Here is a 20,067-nt window from a genome sequence, read left to right on the forward strand (position 1 = left end):
AGAGCTGCTACTGTGATGCTAATTTAAAAAAAAATCCATACAATTCATGAAACCTAATTTTGTATTCCAGAATGGAACGACTGAAGAAGTAACATCAGAGGAGGAGGAGGAAGAAGATATGGGTGAAGTATGTGCATATGAGAATTTGTTATACTGTAAATCTGATGTTTGTGTTCAAGAGGCTGCATGATCCTTGCCTTGATTGCTAATGAAAACAAAATGCACATATTCTAGGCAAAAATGGCCCTGTGAAAAGTGCTGCAGTATGAACATTGACCAAAAAGTTCAAAGCTTTGCTGGTGTTCTCAGATAACCCTTCATCCATGAAAATATAGCTTCTCAAAGTATTCTGCTCAAAATGAGGTACTTGTATGTTAAAACATGGACATCTGTTCATTTGTTTATTCCAACAATATATTAAAAGCTTGTGCCATATCGGCAAGTTTGCATTGTGAACCTTTATTTCCAATAGTCTATGAATTGGCTTTGTTTATGTTTTAAAAAGTTTCCCAAGTTGAAACTGAGGCTTCATGTTGAGAGCAAATTTGTTCACTAACTCTCACAAATCAGCTGAACCATTTAAAAAAAACTTAACTAGAGCTATATTGAAGAGATCAAACTTTAAGTGGGTAATATAATTGTATAGCAACATGATGCTAATTTTAATAAGCTCCTTCATATATGCAACTCCCACCTCAAATTACTTCCATAATATGCTAGAATGGCTCAGGGAGAAGCAAATGTCTGTGTTTAAACAATATAAAGGTTTCATTAGACAAGAACTGTTCAGGCTTAAAATTTATATTTTTAATAAAAAGGATATTAAATTCAGTTCCCTTTGTTTTTGGAATTGAGAATTTAATACAACTTTTTTTCAAAAAGAACCTAAATATACGTACCTCATGGAATGGAATAACTCTAAAGGAATCTGCTGTGGCCAGCTACTAGGTAGAGCAGATTTAACTAGGGTTGGAGCATTTCTAGAAGTGTCTTAGAACTTGCTTGCTTTCTGCCAACCCCATATTTCTGTATAAATGACACTGGGCAAAAGGGTTGTCTTCACTGTATAGAAGCAATACATTGCTTCTATGAAGTCAGATGAGTGTCAGAAATAATCCATTTGAAATCTAGTCCAGTTTTTAAAACCATATAATTTGGAGTATTTATACCAGTAGCATTGCTTATGATTATATCCTTTTTAAAAATGTTTCATCTGAAAGAACCTCACAGATGGGAAATGCACACAAAATGCTATCAAATGCATCAAGTAAGTGAAGATACTTCTAAAACCTTTCCTAGTTTTCAGGTCATCTCTGACTACCTCAAGGTTTCCAGCATATAGTTTTATACTCCCAGTCTGGCTCTTGGGTAAATAACATTTACTTTGTAATCCTTCAATACAAATTATGTCACATCCTGTATACTTGCGGCATTACTGAAATTCAGCCTCTGTTTAGCAAGGAGGATGTAATATCCTGCTTTTTAGTAACTTATGAACTCTTACCTATCTAGGTATTTGCATGGCCCTCATAATCCTAGTACTTTGAACAACTTACAAATAATGATGTTAGCCTCACAACATCCTTTGAGGTAGGGAAGTACTGTTCCCACTGTTTTTAAAGGCACGGAGGTTAAATGACTTGTCCAAGGTCAGAATGACTGTAGAACTGAGATTTGAACCCAGATCTGGGTTGAGGTCTAATGTCTTCAACCGTGACACATACCACCTCTGTCCTTTTTTAATGTCCATGTAATATAGATGCTCCCTCTAGCCTCTTTCAGATGAAAGCTTCACGTAGTGAACTACATGTACTTTTGTTTTTCTGTCTTTCATGTTTGGCAAGCACCAAATGTGGATTAGTAAAAATCTTACAACTGCTGAGTTTCTACTGTGGAAGTGGAAAGTTGCATTTAAGATTCTGTAGAGGATGCTCTGGACAGGTTCATTTACAGCTTCTCTGGTCACGTTCCTTCTGCTCCCTTCAAAGGTGTTCTAGACCCATTTTTTCTACCTGTCTCAGTGGACTGGTAAACTGCAACCTCCCCTTCCCACAAAGATGCCTTTTTGCCAGCAGAGTCTGCCTGCAGAAGTATAGATGAGTCTGGGCCTTGTGTACAATCACACAGCCTCTCTAAATTACAAGAGAATGTCCTGTTAATGGTGATAGCAAAGGCTAGGCAAAATAAAAGTAACATCAAAAGATGACTAATTCGGTACTCTTCACAGTACACAATCTGTGCCCCCAAACCCCAGCATGGAGAGTAATCTTTTGTGCTAACTGGACTTTACAATTCATGTGTTTCAGTGAATTTTCCTCCATCTTGTAGGACATTGAAGACCTAGATCACTATGACATGAAGGAGGAAGAGCCTGTTGATGGAAAGAAATCTGAGGATGAAGGCATTGAAAAAGAGAACCTTGCAATTTTAGAAAAAATCAGAAAGAATCAAAGACAAGACCACCTAAATGTAAGTGTACCTAGGTATTGGACTTAATACACTTACACTGCAGCAGAACCCAGTGTTACATAGATCTAGCAAATAAAGTTTGCTACTATGTATGCAAACATTGTAGCTGACTTCTACCATGTGTTGGGAAAAGAAGCCTCAAGCCGTGAAACTTAAGAGGAGAAGCTAAACTCTGTTAAGCTGATTTTGGTAAAAGACTTCTAAAACTCCAGAGTGAACTGATCACTACCCTAATGTCTTCTCAAAATCCTTCGCTCTGAAGGGGATCTGCTAGAAGCCTGGGTCCCAGAGAGGCACTGTGACCACTTCAAAGTGCTCCATGGCATGCCCTCTTTCATCTGAGCTGGAAAATGCCCAATTTAAATTTAATTTGTTTTGTAAGGTAGATTAAAGAATTTCTGACATTTCAGCTGAAAAACGACTTTCGCGCTGGTGAGAGTGAAAACTTGCACCAAATCCATTTTTCACACTTCATAACATTTCGTAGGTCTCTTGCCAGAGGTATCTAGCCTGGTTTTCCTTCTCCCTAGTCTGTCTCCTACTTGCCGCCTCTGATGGGAGGACTGTTTTCTCTGCAGGATCAACAGCAAGCAGCTAGGTTGTAAGCAAGAGATGTTGCTCATACCTCTTTAGAACAATTAAAGATATAAAACGCAAAGTACAGTAATCTCTGCAAGTACTGACTGAGTTAGTTTTACACCTTTCTGAAGTATTTTTACACATTTGTGCACTTTATTTAAAAATTTAAAAAAAGTGGAGTCCTATCGCCCTCTCGACTTTGGCACAGAGTATATCAAAGAAGCTTGACGACTAGCAAAATCTGTTTGATAACCACAGAAAGCAAGCTGTAGGCTGCAAAACACCTTCCTTCTTTCTGATGGTGGAAATCTCACTGCAGTTGAGGTGTTAGTGTTTGTAGGTGTTACTTTCAGGAGGCAGAACTGGGAGCAGTTTTGATCTATAGTATCATCCTTTGGAAAGCCAATAGAAATCCCTCTAGAAAATCTAACAGTAAAAGCACTGCTTAGCCTTGTAGCATCTATCCTCTCCTCAGAGGCTTGGGAACTTCATTTAGCAAATCACACTGTCTGCCAAATAATCTTCCATCTCCACAGGTTCATTCTGGGAGGGAATTCTATGACCCGTTAATGAAATAGACCATTCTTTTTATGGGTGAGTTTCTTTTCTTAATAAAAATTAGCATACATCTCTAAGTCAAGATTTTTTTTCTTGATTTTTAAATTGAGGTGATTCAAATAAAACAGCTTTTGAAACCTTCTATTCCTGGAACCAAGACTCCTGCTAAAGAAATGGAAATTCGATTAGAGACCACGGCATGCTTGCTATAAAATAAAATATAGTTGGTTCAGTATAGTATCTTCTTTAACGCTTTTCTGAGTGGGATTTTTGAGGACCGTCTACATACTCATGCTGTTTTGTCCCTAAATCTTTATCATGACTGTCCCACTCATAAGGAATCTTTGATTTGCTGTTGGTATTTCAGTAGATATGGGTATTTGGAGACTGTCATCTGTCTAGAATGAAAATATTGGACAAAAAGTGGTTCTGCTTATGACTGGAGCCAATAATACAATCTCAGTAGCTGGGTCAGGGACATATCCAGATCTATTTTAAGCTTTTCTTGTGATTGTTAGCCTGTGCCACCTATGAAGCTCTAAATAGTTTAGAATCTGGCTACTTGAGACAGCTTCTTCCTGTTCAGTAACATCACACTTTAAAATAAGTGGAGGCACTGCACAGTTGCAAGGTATCCACCATGAAGGTTCCTCAACTGGAACTGCTCCTGTCCCCCCATCAGTCTGACACTGGTTGAATTTAAGCCTGGTGGAGCATTCTGAGAGTTGTGCTTTTCTTGAGATGGTGGATTGAAGGAAATAGGGTGGCTGAATGGAGGGCACTGTGCTTTTTGTTGAGTGATTCTTCTATATTCCCATACCCTGACTTCAGGTTCTTGGGTCAGAAAGTTATGCAGTTCAGAATGTTATCCCTAACTTTGTCTTTAAAATATGTATAGGCCACCTACCTCATTGCAAAAAAAATAGCAGAAAGTATCTAGGAGCAAAAAAGCAGTATTAAGCATAACAAGTCAAACTGGACTCTGCTTTTGCCATCCCAGGACTTGACCATTGAAGCTTGATTTTGGTTTTTAAACATTTTTTAAAATATGTACAACCGCTTAGAGCTTCAGGATAGACACCACTTAGAGGAATATGTATATCTAAAATACATGATCTTATGATGACGGTACAATGATTGTAGTTAAAAAACCAAAAACTTGCACAACAGTGTGAGGTGACACAATCAAGTCAGTCTGACGGTCCATGGAAATTAAATGGAGTTGAAAATAGGCCCCGTAGTGTTAATTTTATTCTTTATGGTTAAGCTGTGAATTTTCTTTCCTGACAGATTATGTACTTCCATTTGGCAAACGTTGGCTTTTTCTTCTCTCTTTCGGAGCTGAAATGAACATTGCTGTTTTTTTTTGTTGTTTGTTTCACAGCAGCAGCTTCAACTTACATAATAGCTTTCTCATGCCAACACACTCTTGTTTATGCACGAGCATCAACAAGGTCATCTGAGCCCAGGGAATGGTGTCTTCAACTCCTGTAAAGAACCACAGTATTTTTGTGGGTCACCAGAAATAGTAGCTCCTGTTCTGGTTAAATGCCTTAAAAGATTTTGTTCCTTCAGAGCTGAGATCTGAAAGCTACAGATATACCACTGAGCTAAAATTGCATTAATTAATCTCCTACTTGCATTAATGTCCACTGCTGCACTACTAGACAACAGATGGTGGAACCATAGCAGAATGATTCTAAAATGGTATGCAATGTGCCCTACATAGTAAGAAAAAATGAACTTTGACTCTAAACTCTTTGGCATTAGGCTTTCTTTTCTTATAGCACAGTATGATGGAGAATTCTTTCAGTGCATTAAGGCACAAAGGCAAATCGCAAATTCCTGCCTTGGTTTTTATGCAATTACTGTCAACTTTATCTTCAGAGGATGCAAAACAAACAAGTACATACGGAATTAGAAAAAGGAATCACATTTTTAATACCCATCAAACCTTCAAATTCAAAATAATTTAAAGGAGGAGGCAGACGATAACTAGTTAGTTTTATTTGGGATCCCAAATAAAACTATATGTACCAGTCCACCCATATTTGTTATGTTTCAAGTTTATCTGCGGTTTAATTTAGTAAGGGCTTTCTGACAGTCAGCACAGCACCAAGTGGGTATTGGAATCCAGAGTTTCACTGGTTGCTTTGTGCTCATTTTCATAGATTGATAGATTCCAAGGCCAGAAGGGACCACCATCATGATCATCTAGTCTGACCTCCTGTATAACATAGGTCATAGAATTTACCCAAAATAATTCCCTGAGCAGATCTTTTAGAGAAACATTCAATCTTGATTTAAAAATTGTCAATAATGGAGAGTCCACCACAATCCTTGGTAAGTTGTTCCAATGGTTAATTACCTTCACTGTTTAAAAAAAACACATTATTTCCCACCAGAATTTGTCTAGCTTCAACTTCCAGCCATTGGATCATGTTGTACCTTTCTCTGTTAGATTGAAGAGCATATTATTAAATATCCATTCCTCATGTAGGTACTTGCAGACTATTAACAGTTCACCTTCGCTTAAACAAAATAGTTTGAGCTCCTTGAGTCTTTTGCTATAAGGCATGTTTTCTAATCCTTTAATCTTTCTCATGGCTCTTCTCTGTAACCTCTCCAATTGTTTAACATACTTCTTGAATTGTGACACCAGAACTGGACACAGCATTCCAGCAGCAGTCACATTAGTGCCAAATATAAGGATTAAATAACCTATCTACTCCTGCTAGAGTTTCCCCTGTTCATGCATTCAAAGATTGCATTAGTTCTTTTTGGTCACAGCATTGCACTGGGAGCTTGTGTTCAGTTTATCCACCATGACCTCAATCTTTTTCAGAGTCCCTGCTTTCCAGGATAGTCCCCCATTGTGTAAATGTCCTATATTCTTTGTTCTTGGATGTATGCATTTATATTTAGCCATATTAAAATGCATATTGGTTTTGTGCCCAGCCTACTAAGTGATCCAGATTGCTCTGTATCAGTGCCCTGTCCTCTTATTTACTACTCCCCAATTTTTGTGTCATCTGCAAACTTTATTAGTGACTTTGTTTTGTTCCAGGTCATCGATAAAAATGTTAAATAGTATGGGGCCAAAACCCGATCCTTGTGGGATCCCACTGGAATTGCACCTGTTTGATTCCCTGTTTACAGTTACATTTCGAAATGTATCAGCTGCCAATTTTTAATCCATTTAATATGTACTGTGTTAATTTTATATAGTTATAGTCTCTTTTAATCAAATGTCATGTGGTACCAAGTCAATGCCGTACACAAATCTAAGTATGTTTCATTAATACTATTACTTTTATCACCCAAACTTATAATATCATAAAAAAGATAACAAGTGAGTTTGATGATATTTAGTTTCAATCAACCTAAATTGATGGGCATTGATTAATACAGAATTAAAGGAAGGTGATATAATTAAGTCCTGTATCAGCTGCTCTTTTCTCTTGCCCAGCATGGATGTCAGATTGATAGGCCTATAATTACTTGGGTCATCTTGTTTCCCCAACATTAGATTTCTTCCAGTCTTCTGGAACTTATTGAAAATCAGCATTAATGGTCCAAGCAAGCACCTTAACTTGCATCCAAGAGTACTGAAAAAGCTGGAGATCTGTATGTGGACGTTGCACTTCTTGATGATCCCCTCTCATTCACTATATATTGTTCCTATTCTGCAGCACGTGAGGTAGTGCTCCTTTGAACCCACACCTATTAAACCACACAACTCTGTATGATAACTCTGTGTCCCCTTGTGAGTTCAGGTTACACAGACAACCTTAACTTTGCATTTACAGACTTGAATGCTTCATTTTGCAGTCTGAACTTTCATCTAATACGGCTTTTATATGGAATCTCTAGTGGGTATCTTTAAAATTCCATCCATGTGCAACTGCTAAACAGCAATAGAACTCTCTTCTCTGCCCAGTTACATCAACTAGTGAGGCAAAGGCTACTGGAGAATGCCCCCATTGCATATTAAGGGGTCGGCTCTTTGTCTGGCTTAATGGAGACAAGTAGTCAGTTGCTACTGTAAAGGCTTTGCTTCTCTCTCCCCTCTTCTCCATGCACACAGAAGGTTTACCTGGTCCACCTAGGAAACAGGGAGGGTCTGACCAGGTCAGCAGAGGGATTTGTGCCCTTCCTCCATGGGTGACCAGAAGAGGAGGGTATTTGTAAGGAGGGAGGAGGAGTCAGAAAAGCCTTTTTTTTTTATCTGGACAATGAACCATGGTTCCTTTGAAGTATTACCTCCTTATCGTGTACCTGTGCATACCAAATGAAAGGAGACAGAGCTTCAGAGGAGCCTCTGCCTCTGTCTGCATGCCTAATTGCAGATCATATTTCACAAGTTCTGTGTATTAAGAAAAATGAGTGGAATTTCAGTTTGTGTATGCAGATCCAATGGAACACTAAGATGGATGGCCCAAGAGTAATATCCTTTGGCTGTTTCTACACTATGGACTTCTGTTGACACAGCTGTGTCTGTCAGGGCTGAGAAAAGCTGTGATCCCTGACTGACATAGTGGTGCCAGCAAGAGCTCCCAGTACTTTTGCTAGTGTAGCTTGTTCCTCAGACAGGAGCAGGGTTACTAGCTCTCTGCATTCATGGGAGGAATGCTTTGCCATCCATAAGGCCTTTGGGTTTGTCTTACTTTTTTATTACTGAAAAGCTCCTGGGTTTTACAAAAGCTGTTTGGTTTATCCTGATTTTTTCACCAGAGTTTTGGACCAATCAAGTATAGGAAAATACTGAATGTTAAAATCCATAACTTTAGAGTACGTAGATGTGTTTTATGCTGATAATAAATTGGTCTTAAGTGGAGTGCTAGGTAAACATGAAATTTTGCTTTTTCTAGGTTTTGCTTTGAATTCTGGTTATCATTTAAAAGTTTAAAGACATTAAAGTTTGAGTTTCATATATTTATCCTGACTGTTTGCATGTATTCTAGCCCCTACATCAGGGGAGGATAAACTGACTCGTGGGCCAAATCTGGTCTGTCAGGGCTTTCAGTCCAACCCGCAGGATTGCCAGCCCCATAGTGCAGTAGGGCTAAGGTGCCGCTCCCCGAAGTGGCCACTACCATGTGCCTGGGGGATGGGCGGGAAGGCAGAGGGTTCCATGCGCTGCCCCCACCCGCAGGCACCACCCCTGCAGCTCCCTGGGGCCGGGAATGGGGAACCACAGGCAATGGGAGCTTCAGGGGTGCCCCATCCCCAGGAGCCACTGCCAGACATGCTGGCCATTTCCAGGAGCGGCGCAGAGCAAAGGCAGGTAGGTAGTATGCCACTGCCACTCCGGTGCCGCTCGAGGTAAGCGGTGCCGGGCCGGAGCCTGTACCCTGAATCCCTCCTGTACCCCAACCCCTTGCCCTGAACCCCTTCCTGTACACCACACCCCCCCCCGCACCCTGCACACCAACCCCCTGCCCCAGCCCTACATTCATGGCCCTGCATACAATTTCACCACCCAGATGTGGCCCTCAGGCCAAAAAGTTTGCCAGTCCCTGCTCTACACATTTTGTATTTGGTGGGGAGGGAGCTAATATTACCAGATACGGCTTTTTGAGTTCTCAAATTTTGTCTTTTTCATCCAAAGTAAGGAAGCCAGTGTGACGGATTGGACCCCCCTTCTGGGATGCCACCTGATGTGCTGTGGTTTAACTGAGCCTCCCCTGCTTAATCAGCCTGGGTTCCCTCTTACTGCTTTGCTGAATTAGGCTCTCTGGCCTCTTGGAAAACATGCGCGCACATGCGCGCACACACACGCTCTGAAATCAGCTCTGTGTGAGATGGCTACCCCCACACTCACGTACCCACCCCTTTTGGGAGACCAAACCAAAATACTACTGTCTTGCACTGTAGAGAAATATTTGTACAGTGCAAGCTCATAAAACTTGCCCTCTTCCCCACTGTGAAGAGAGATGTGCATGACTTCTTGCCCTCCTATTTAGAAATTACAGAAACTAGGTTAAATAATAAACAAAACAAATTTTATTAACTACAAAAGGTGAATTTTAACTGAATATAAGAAAAGTTTACTGAACAAATACAACAAAGTATGCAAGCTAAGCTCAAAATACTTAAGAAACAAGTTACAGAATGTAATTTCTTACACATAATATTTTAGGCAGGTTGCAACGTTTCTGTAGTTTAGAGTTCCAGTTATATTTCTTTTCAGATTGGATCCTTGTCTCAGGCTGGACTCCCCCCTGCCTTCTCTTCAGGTGGCTTTAGCAGTTTCTCCTCTCGGGCAGAAGGCCATGGAGAGGAGAAGTCCCGTTTTGCCTTTCTCCCCATCCTTAAAGGATTCCTGCCTTATGTAAATCCTATTTGTTTCCCAAACTTGAACCACCCCACCCCTTCCCTTCCAGAGGAAAGTTACAGACAATCCCAGGTAATGTTTAATATCAGGTGACAAGACCACTTGACCTTGTACTGTCACAGTTGTCCCCGATGCCTCCTAGGAGGGAGAGAGATTAGTATCTTCATGGCTTCGTTGTTCCTTTCTGATGGCTTATCAGATTTGATGGCCTGTCATCTGGTGAATGTCTTCCCAATACACACCTAGTTGTAATTGTTACATAGTTCATATTTCTAACTTTAGATACATAAATGAAACATAATTACAAATCAGATAACATTCAGGAACTCATAACTTTTCCAATAATATCTTAAGACCCATCTTGCGTAAAGTATATCTGTTATGTCACAGTCATATAAGTATATTTTAATAAAGAATATGGAGTGAAACATTACGACCATTATTGCTTTCCCCCACATCCTCTGGATCTTCAAACACCATTAATTTCTCTCAGTTTTAGGTAATAGCCAATTTCCTAGAGAAAGTTTATCCCATCAGACTCATTCAGATTTCTGCTATCTGAGTTCAGCTACTAATAAACTGAAAAGTGTGCCTATATGCTTGGCTCTTGTTAATGGAAATGTAACTTGAGTGAAACCACATTTTATTTGCTATCTCCGACTTTGTGCTCCATTTCAGGAAGAGGCTTTTAAATAAGTCCCTATTATTATTATTATTTAATTTTATTTTATTATTTTTAAATTCACTGAATAGGTGTGGTGAAAAATCCCTCTGAAGTACAATATCCAGTTTAGTTTGCTGTAGCTTCATAAAGAGGTAGATACCATATATACTTGATTATAAGCCAGTTCACTTATAATCTGACCCCCCCCCCCCCAAAGATGGATAAGTAAAAATGGAAAATTTTTATAACCCGTTCATAAGATGACCCTGTAATTCAGGGTTCAGCAAACTTTGGCTTCTGGGCCATCAGGATAAGCTGCTGGTGAGCTGACATGGTTTATTTACCTCGAGTGTCCACAGGCACAGAGGTAAACCTAAGTAAACAAAGTGTCCCGGCGCGCCAGCTGCTTACCCTGATGGGCCAGGACAACAACTAGTGGGGAAATTTTTTGCAGAGGAGAAGCTGGGAGTCAGGGGAGAAACCCCTTTGACCACCCCCCACATGTTTTGAGGCATTTGAATGAGGTATCAGGTTTGTAAATCTAGGCAAGAATCTGAAATGTCATTCCTGTGTGTCTTAAGTGAGCAATAATACAATACTCTTTACAGCCCTTTTCTAAGGAGCTGATTACTTCTGAAAAGGGGAATTAACAGTTACATTTTATGGGCAATTTTACAGAGCCCCTGCATTTTCTTCATCTAATGTGCTCGCTGGTACAATATAATAGATTGGGTTGAAAGACAAGAGCCATGTCTGCACGACGAGTGCTTTACTGGTACACTGTATAGGTAGGCTTGGAAGGATAGATTATCAGTATATTTCACTGTGCACAGAAACTGACAAAATATATTCCCATTGATATAAGAAATGTACAGATAGGCAGAGTTTAAAAAAAAAAAGTTGCTTAAGAACTTATTGAAGTTTGATTTAAGGATATAATATAGTTTGTATATTGAGATGTGATATTGCAGTTTGTGTTTTAACAAAGATAAAGCTTTAACTTTTTTTAATCTCAGCATCTGTCACAAACAATGGAGGTTGACAATTATTTTACCACCACCCCATAATTTTCCGCAACTGTGAACATTTAAATACTGTAACTCCTCACTTAACATTGCATTTATGGTCCTGAAAAATGCGACTTTAAGCGAAATGATGTTAAGTGAATCTAGTTTCCCCATAAGAATTAATGTAAATGAGGGGGGTAGGTTCCTGGGAAATTTCCCCCCCCACACACACAATAAGTTTTAAACAAACAATTTAATACTGTTGTGAAGCTTGGTTGAGGTGGAGGAGTCAGAGGGTGGGATATTTCCAGGGAATGCCTTACTACTGAATGATCTAGCCGTTGGTTGAGCCCTCAAAGGTTAACTCTCGCACTCTACTGTACAAGGCAGCAGGAAAGGAGGTAGGCAGACAGAGACACACTGTGAGTGTGAGAGAGAGATGCATGTTTTCCCCTTTCAGTATGAAGAGTGGAGTCAAAAGTGCACTGCCTTGGTAATTAGATCAGCAAGCTGAGACCAGACTGAAGCTGCTACTGCCTGGAAGCTCCCTCTGTCATGTGTTGTCCTTGTTCTATGGAAGATGGGGTAAGCAGGGTGCGGGAGGAGGTAGACGCCCTGACATTAGCCCTCCCCTCCCCAGCAAGCAGGAGTCTCGGGGAGCAGCTCCAAGGCAGAAGGGAGGAGCAGCATGTGGCTGTTTGGGGAGGAACAGCTGCAATTGCTAGCCTGCTGGGTAGCTGCCGTACAGGGAACTTAGGGGAGTGAGGAGCTGATTGAGGGGGTGGGGAAGCTGTCGGTCCACCCTGGTTCCAACCACCCACCAGCTAGCTCCACTGGGCTGCCCTTCCTGCAAGCAGTGGACAAAGCAGGTGGCTGCCAAACGAACATTAGAAAGGAGCATTACGCAACTTTAAATGAGCATGCTCCCTTACTGATCAGCAACAAAACAACGTTAACCGGGACGACTTTAAGTGAGGAGTTAATGTATTTAGACGTGGCTAATTTTCTACAAGATTTGAAAACAAGCTACATGTATAAAAAGATAGATGTTTAAAGCCAGCAGCTTTGTGTAGAAGCATTAGTATTTTTTGTTTGCCCTTGAAAACTGGTACGCATTTTGAAGATACTGTGGCTGCACAGTTCCTAAGCACCACTGGATTGCAGCCACTCTATCTGAACTACATTAAAGGAACTTTGGGTTTTTTCCTTAAATTTGTTGCTGCAATCTTTTGCACTTCTTCCCTAAAGCATTGTCACATGTATATATTCTTGTATTGCTGTTTTCTTTGTTAAATGTAAATACAATGTACCATACTATTCAGTATGTGAAATGTTGCTAAACTAGGATTGTGGGACTGACTTGGGGATTCTGACTACATCGGTACTTGACTTCTCAACTTGCATGAATGCTAGATCTGTGAAATTAATATACTCTACCATTTTGTGGTACCTTAATAGAGTTGAATAGACTTTGCGAGTATACAGGCTTTTTTTTTTAAAGCATTAGTAATACAAATGAAGCTGTTAACTGTTGCCTGTTTTTTAATTTTAGGGTGCAGTGTCTGGGTCAGTCCAGGCTTCAGATCGGCTTATGAAAGAGCTCAGGGATATATACAGATCACAGAGTTATAAAACAGGTAAAGTATTCTACATTTCTCTCCTTAGAAATGCAGTTCAGAAGCTTTTTATCTCTTGGTAAATATCTTCTGCTAATAGCTCTTTGTTTTGTACTTTATGTGCATTTTTTTTTAATCTTAGCTTTAGATTTTGAAGTTGAATTACTTGAATTTTTTTTAAAAATTCCAGCTGTAAAATTTCTTTTTACTGGCTTTCATATTTTTCTAACCTGGCTTTTTTGCTACATACAATTTCATGTTAACAGTAGTAGCATTAATATAACCGCTTGAGTGCCGTCTAGAGGTGATGCTGAACTCCATAGATCACATTGACTTTAGTGGGAATTGTCGTTTTTCAGCATCTCTTGGGATCTAGCCCTCCCACCCCAGGTACATAGGGCAAAAATCTTGCAGTGGTGTCCTGGTCACGTGGTACTGCATGCTACATCTGAAGCAATTTAAATATTCCTGCCACACAAGGGATTGTACTTGATTCAAAAGCCCTTTTCTATTGAATGCAATAAGTGAGAATTAGTCTTAGCCATATTTTTATCTATCAGTTCTCCTTTGATAACACACTCTGATGCTCGGATTCTGTATGCATACAATTAACACATACACGTCTTGCCCTTTCAACTACTCAAACGATTGAAAAAAGCATGGTTGTATGTTTATTTTGTAAACAAGTGTTGATCATTTTACCCCAATAGATTAGCTTAGTCAGATAAAGGCTGGCTATTCTCTTTGTGCCGTATATAGAAATTGCCTGAAATAGCACAACAATGGGGTGAGTGGATTGTGTTGTCTGGTCGCTTTCTGTAGTGAGTAAAAGTTTTATAATATGGTTGTTACTGCAGATGAATTTACTATAACTTCCTGAGCAGAACATAGCCATACTGGCTTAGCCCTAATGTCTTATTTCTTGCCCACACAAGGGACAAGAGTACAAGTACAGGTCAGGGTGGGAATAGGGGCAATTCCTGATCAAAAGTCTTCAGATTTGCTTGTCTGACAGGAAAATGCCTGTCCCAGCTGTCAGGATAGGAAGCCTTGTTCTCAAATAAATTAAAAAGAATGATTGCTGCTCTGATTTTGTCTAAAGGCATTTTTCTGCATTTTGCCTGTCCTATTTTGAGTTACTGTGCCAGTTTTCTCATTCTAGTGTGCCTGACCCTCATTCAGTGGCTTTGGTATTTTAATTTATATTTAAGAGACGACAGAACTGAACAAGTAAGACCACCAGTCTGAGACTGTCTCACTTTCAGAATATTTACTTTAATGTTGTTATGGATTTCCTATATTTTATCTGGTCTGAAATACAGATCTGATCATACAGAACAGTGCTAAGCTCATGTTACATGCTACTGTCGAGTATTCATTTTGTGACACTATCCACCACTGTCTTTTTGTTCAGATTACCCCTTTAAGCCAGCACAGACTAGTCAGTGAGGCTGAGAAGAATCTACAGTTAGGCCATTTGCTCTAATCTGCATTAAATCATGGAGTGTGTTTTGCTGTCTCTTTGGGGATTTCAGGTTCATTTTAGGAAAGCCGTTTCCATCAAGAGCAGTATCCTTTTGAAAGGCAAGAAACCTGGTTGCTAAAGTCTTCATTAAATATGCATGTGCACTGTCTCAGGTGGATTTAATGGTATTGAGTCATTTTAGATGCAACTGCTGACCCAGGGTGCCTTATTTCAATGCCTCTGTGAAGTGTTTAGGAGATTGGCCCATTATGCCAGTCTATAGGTGGACAATTTGCTAAGATTATGCTACTTTTTAGAGTGAAAGTATTGAAACCACGTGATTGTCAAATACTGTAGCCTGAGAGCCCCATAGATAATTTTTTTCCTCCCTACTGATTGTCTTGGTGTTAGAGGGATGAGAATAATAACTTATAATTGATTACCAGTGATAAAATCACAGCCTTTGGTATCAAAGAATCAGATGGTGGAAGTGATTACTGGAGTTGTATCTTCCTTCAGAAAGGAATGAGATTTCTACAGATTGCATAGTTACCAGGCTCTCCTGTTGGAATTAAAATCTTCAGAATATTCCTGCCTGTGTAATGATGTGATTTTTTTTTTTTAAATCCATGTAAAAATTACATCTTTAAAAACGTACCAGTCTTGTCTTATGCAGTGAAAGGTTTACTTGACTGTTTATGTTCCCTGTACTTAATATACTGACTCCTGTAAAATGCTGTGGTGAAGTTTAGTTATGTAAGGCAACAGGCACATTTTCAGTATATTCTGTAACTCTAATTTGTACAATAAATAGTTTAAACATACACAGATCAGAGTCTCAAATCATGCTGTTTACAGACTGCCAGAGACTGACATCCTTTTGGTCTGCCGTTAGAGAGTCTGTCACTACCCACTGTGATAGCAACCCCCTTTTTATTTTCTATTCGGTGGTTACCTTTCTGGCAACATTGATTGGATCAGCCCCCACCTGCAAATTAGGAAATTGTTGGTTTGGATTAACGTGCATAATACTAATCCTTGTGCATACATACAGGAGATGAAGCCTGTTTAGCATTGAATGAGATGTGGCTATATATGTTAGGAAATATGAAGAGAACAGAAGTGGAAAAATTCTAGAATGGGAAAGGACACTCTTGATTTGTGTGGTATTCCCATTTGAAACTATTAGGAGACTTTGTTTTTTTTTGCTACCTTATTCTGAAAGTACTTATGGTTTCCCTTAGATAACCATATCTTGAATTGTGGCTCTTATCCCTTGATGTATCTGATAGATTAATCCTTGCTTATAGCCACAGACTGGCCTGGTCAGGCATTTAAAAGGATATAATAGATTTTATATGCTTTTCCTTATTAATGATAAAACATAATCTGTTTGGGATGGTGTTACACAGTTAATTCAGAACAGTACATTCTGGTTCCTTAATAACTTGTCTTGTCTAATACTTCCATAGGGATTTATTCAGTGGAACTTGTAAATGACAGCCTGTATGAGTGGCACGTTAAACTTCTAAAGTAAGTTTACATTTATTTTTAAAACACTCTCTCTCCTAAAGAACCTATGTTAATGCTGTTACACAGATTACAATGTGGAATTGACACTGTCTAGCTGGAATGTACTATGAAACCTTCCTGGATAGAGGTCTTTGGAATTAATGCACACTGAACTGAAGTGCATTGGTAGAGCTGGCACAGAATATGCCTGAATTTACACTGTCAAACCAGTGCTCTTTTACCATAATTTTTGACCACCAAGATTCTCTCCCCAAACCCTTACAAAATTGGTGAACCTGTCATACTGAATAATATTTTAACTTGAAGAATAAATAGGTATTCTTTTTGAGTTATACAAAAGAACAGAACTGCTTTACTGGCTTTAGCAGCTTTTATTTTTATGGCTCAACAATGACATATGCCTACAATGAAAAAATTACAATTCCAGGATACAGTCCTAATCACTGTGTGTGAACTATGAAATGTTAACAAGATTGAAAATCTTAGAATTTTTACTGCACATGTTGGCCAATATTACTGACATAGCTATACTTTTTAATGTGTATATATCTTTTACCTTATTCCCAGAGCAATTCCCTTGAAATCATCCCTGGTGATAGGGTAACATGCTAACCTACAGATTAACCTCTAAGAAGGAAAAACATACCCCAAACCAAGCTAGTTACATCTGTCCCCTAGAAGTGGTGAAGTGGATTCCATCACACTGCTATGAGGTTCTCCCAGAACTGTATGGAGACACAGGACAACTGCAGTGAGGGAACCCTCTCTGGATGGAACCCTGACCCGCCCCCAGCTGCCATGAGCACAAGCCTTGTTTCCCTCTCTGAGGGCTTGTCTTCACTAAACAGCTTTTAGCAACACAGCTGTGTTGCTACAGCCGTGCCACTAAAAGTCAGGCAGTATAGCCACTGTTTGTCGGCTCTTCTGCCATCAAAACTTCCTCCCGCAACGAGTGGCATTTGTGTTCTCCTCCTGACAAGGCTCTGGTCACACTGATGCTTGTTGTAGCAAAACTTTTGTCTTTCTGGGGGGTTTAACACCTCTGAAAGACACAATTGTGTCGTTCAATTATCAGTGTAGACATAGCCTTAGTGTGGTTGTAGGCATTCAGAGAAGTGCTACTGGCTTCCAGTGGAATATCTCTGGTCTTCAGCAAAGTGCGTGATGCATCCAGTCCATATTTAAACAAACTTACAAGGGACTCTCTCTGTGTTCTTACTAAAAAGTTTATTGAGATTCCAGTTCTTGAGGTAGAATTAACCTAGCACTGCAAGAACTGATAACGGGCTGCTTTTTTGTAATCCTGCCATCAGTGTCTGCTTATAAACAGGGTTGTTGAAATTGTGCTGATAGCAAACACCGTCGGCTTTACTAATGCCACAGACGCAGAATTTCTGATTCTATGGTAATCCGAAGAAGTGGGCTGTAGCCCACGAAAGCTTATGCTCAAATAAATTTGTTAGTTTCTAAGATGCCACAAGTACTCTTGTTCTTTTTGCGGATACAGACTAACACGGCTGCTACTCTGAAACCTATGGTAATCTAGAACTCTGCACTATACATCAAATGTAACTAGTTCAGTTAGTAGACATTGAAGGTTTGAGTACAACGTAAAAATCCCTTCATTTAAAAGCATTTAACTTTTAGAAGGATATCAAATTTCAGTGACGAGAAAATGAATTACTATTTTCAAACAAAAGGGGTTTGTGTGGTTTTTTTTTTTTTTTTTTTTTATGTCTACATTTCAAATCCTTGAATAACATAAGTATGGTAAGAACATGATACATCACAGTGAATCTTCTTGCTGCTACTTTCAACTGCAGAGTGTACCTGCATTTGTGCTTTGATTTAAGAATTATAAAAGTTAATTGAAACTGCAAGAACATTAAAGGAGATAAAGGAACTCTTAAAGGGTAATTTTCTCTTCTGTGGAAAGCGAAATAATTCATTTCATTTCTGTTTGCTTTTCCCACCTGTTTAATTCCTAGAGTTGATCCTGACAGCCCGTTACATAGTGATCTTCAGGTCTTAAAAGAAAAAGAAGGCGTAGAATACATTTTGCTCAACTTCTCATTTAAGGTAAATGGGTATCAATATAGTACTGAGAGGAAATTTTTACTGTCTGGATGTAGAAACCATTTTAAATGGTAATAGGCCATGTGCTGTATTTCAGGGGTTCTCAGACTTCGTTGCACTGTGACCCCCTTCTGACAACAAAAATTACTTCACAACCCCAGAAGTGGGGACTGAAGTCTGAGCCTGCCCAAGTCCCACTGCCCCGGGTGTGGGGAGGGCAAAGCCTGAGCCCTCTGCTCTGGGCAGGGGGGGCCAAAGCTGAAGCTCAAGGGCTTCAGCCCCAGGTAGGGGGCCTGCAACCTGAGTCCTGCTGCCCAGGGCTGAAGCCCTTGGGCTTTGGCTTTGGCCGTGGGGCTCAGGCTTCAGTCCCGGGCCCCAGCAAATCTAAGCCAGCCATGGCGACCCCATTCAAAGGGGGTGGCAACCCACCTTGGGGTCCTGACCCACAGTTTGAGAACCACTGCTCTGTTTGAAAGATGATGGTATAGCTTTCAAAAACAAATACGATTTTTAATATATTACTATCATTCCAAGGCTGATGTTCTGCTAGAGGCAATGTAAACTTCTACATGAATGCAAGGTGAAGATTGAACTTTTCTAACTCTATAAACTATGCATTTCCCAAAGAATAAATTGAAATATCCTTTTCTTACTGGAAATCAGTATTGCAGCATAGCTTTTAACTCTATACTTTGTTTTCAGGATAATTTTCCTTTTGATCCACCCTTTGTGCGAGTGGTATCTCCTGTGCTCACAGGAGGGTAAGTTTTTTGTTTTTGTTTTTTTTAACTCGTATAAAAAGGTTTGTAGTAGAAACTCTGCTGAAGACACCCTTGATTTCTGGGAACTGCAACTGGATTTTAAGGCAAGACCCCACAATGTATATTGATGAACTGCTGTAGGACAAGAAACTATGACAGTGCTCAGGAAATCAGACAGACACAGAGGCTTGCTTCTCAATCACTGCTAATTCAAATCAGTGAGCTAAAGTAGCTTCCAGCTAGCTGCCTATATGAAATGTGTTGGTTTAGTCCACTGTGACCTTGCAAAGTGTGTATGTACACTAATTCTTTTCCCTAGAATTCCTGCTATTGATGTTAGCGGTAGCAATGATAGGTGTAACAGTAAGGATAACTGCCGGTGTCGTTACCTCCATGTGATTTAATCCTGCTGTGCTCAGAGCAGATGACGTGGTGGTTATAACGCTGCTGGCCAGTCTATACTGGCTTTCACACAGGGGGAACTGCATCTCTGTAACAGTGGGGAGTTTTAGGGGAAAAGTTAGTGCAAGCATAGCCCAGAAGCATTTAACTTGATGACCTTACTCCTAAGGATGATTCCTTTAGAGTATTACTGAAGTACATTAGTTGGGCGGTGTTGGGGACGCTTATAGATATTTATTGGGATGGGATGGAATTCGGCATCAGTGTTGCAGGAAGATAAGTGACATTCTTATTAAAAAAAAAAAAATAGTCTGAATTTAGTGGAAACTGGCACTGATTCTGACTCTGCCGTAACTTATTGTCAACCTTAATTCAAGAAATAGTAATTTTGAATTGTAGACATGACTGCTGCTGTCACACAAATATATAAAAAGTAATATGAAAACAGTGCACATTCATTACCCATTTAGAAGCGCACTCTCTTCCTTAAACTCATTCTTCCTGGTGCAAAATTGCTGGAAAAGAAAAGGTTAATAGCTCTAAAAATCTAGATTTTTTTCATGACTATCGGAGAGGAATGTAACACAATTCCAACTTCAG

The 20,067-nt window shown here is 39.7% G+C and overlaps 1 protein-coding gene across 4 annotated transcripts in view; it reads left to right on the forward strand.

Moving 5' to 3' along the window:
* UBE2Q2 (ubiquitin conjugating enzyme E2 Q2) overlaps positions 1–20,067 on the forward strand; it is a 78,463-nt gene that overhangs the window by 49,947 nt on the left and 8,449 nt on the right. For 3 of the 4 annotated variants that reach the window (XM_030578885.1, XM_030578882.1, XM_030578881.1), the window contains exons 4-9: positions 71–127; positions 2,329–2,469; positions 13,167–13,251; positions 16,168–16,228; positions 18,217–18,307; positions 19,007–19,065. In XM_030578885.1, the coding sequence (XP_030434745.1) occupies positions 71–127; positions 2,329–2,469; positions 13,167–13,251; positions 16,168–16,228; positions 18,217–18,307; positions 19,007–19,065 (494 nt within the window). The remainder of the gene's footprint in view (positions 1–70; positions 128–2,328; positions 2,470–13,166; positions 13,252–16,167; positions 16,229–18,216; positions 18,308–19,006; positions 19,066–20,067) is intronic. The other variant, XM_030578884.1, reaches the window with a different exon arrangement.

This window comes from Gopherus evgoodei, chromosome 10, assembly GCF_007399415.2.
Source record: "Gopherus evgoodei ecotype Sinaloan lineage chromosome 10, rGopEvg1_v1.p, whole genome shotgun sequence".
Lineage (NCBI taxonomy): Eukaryota > Metazoa > Chordata > Testudines > Testudinidae > Gopherus > Gopherus evgoodei.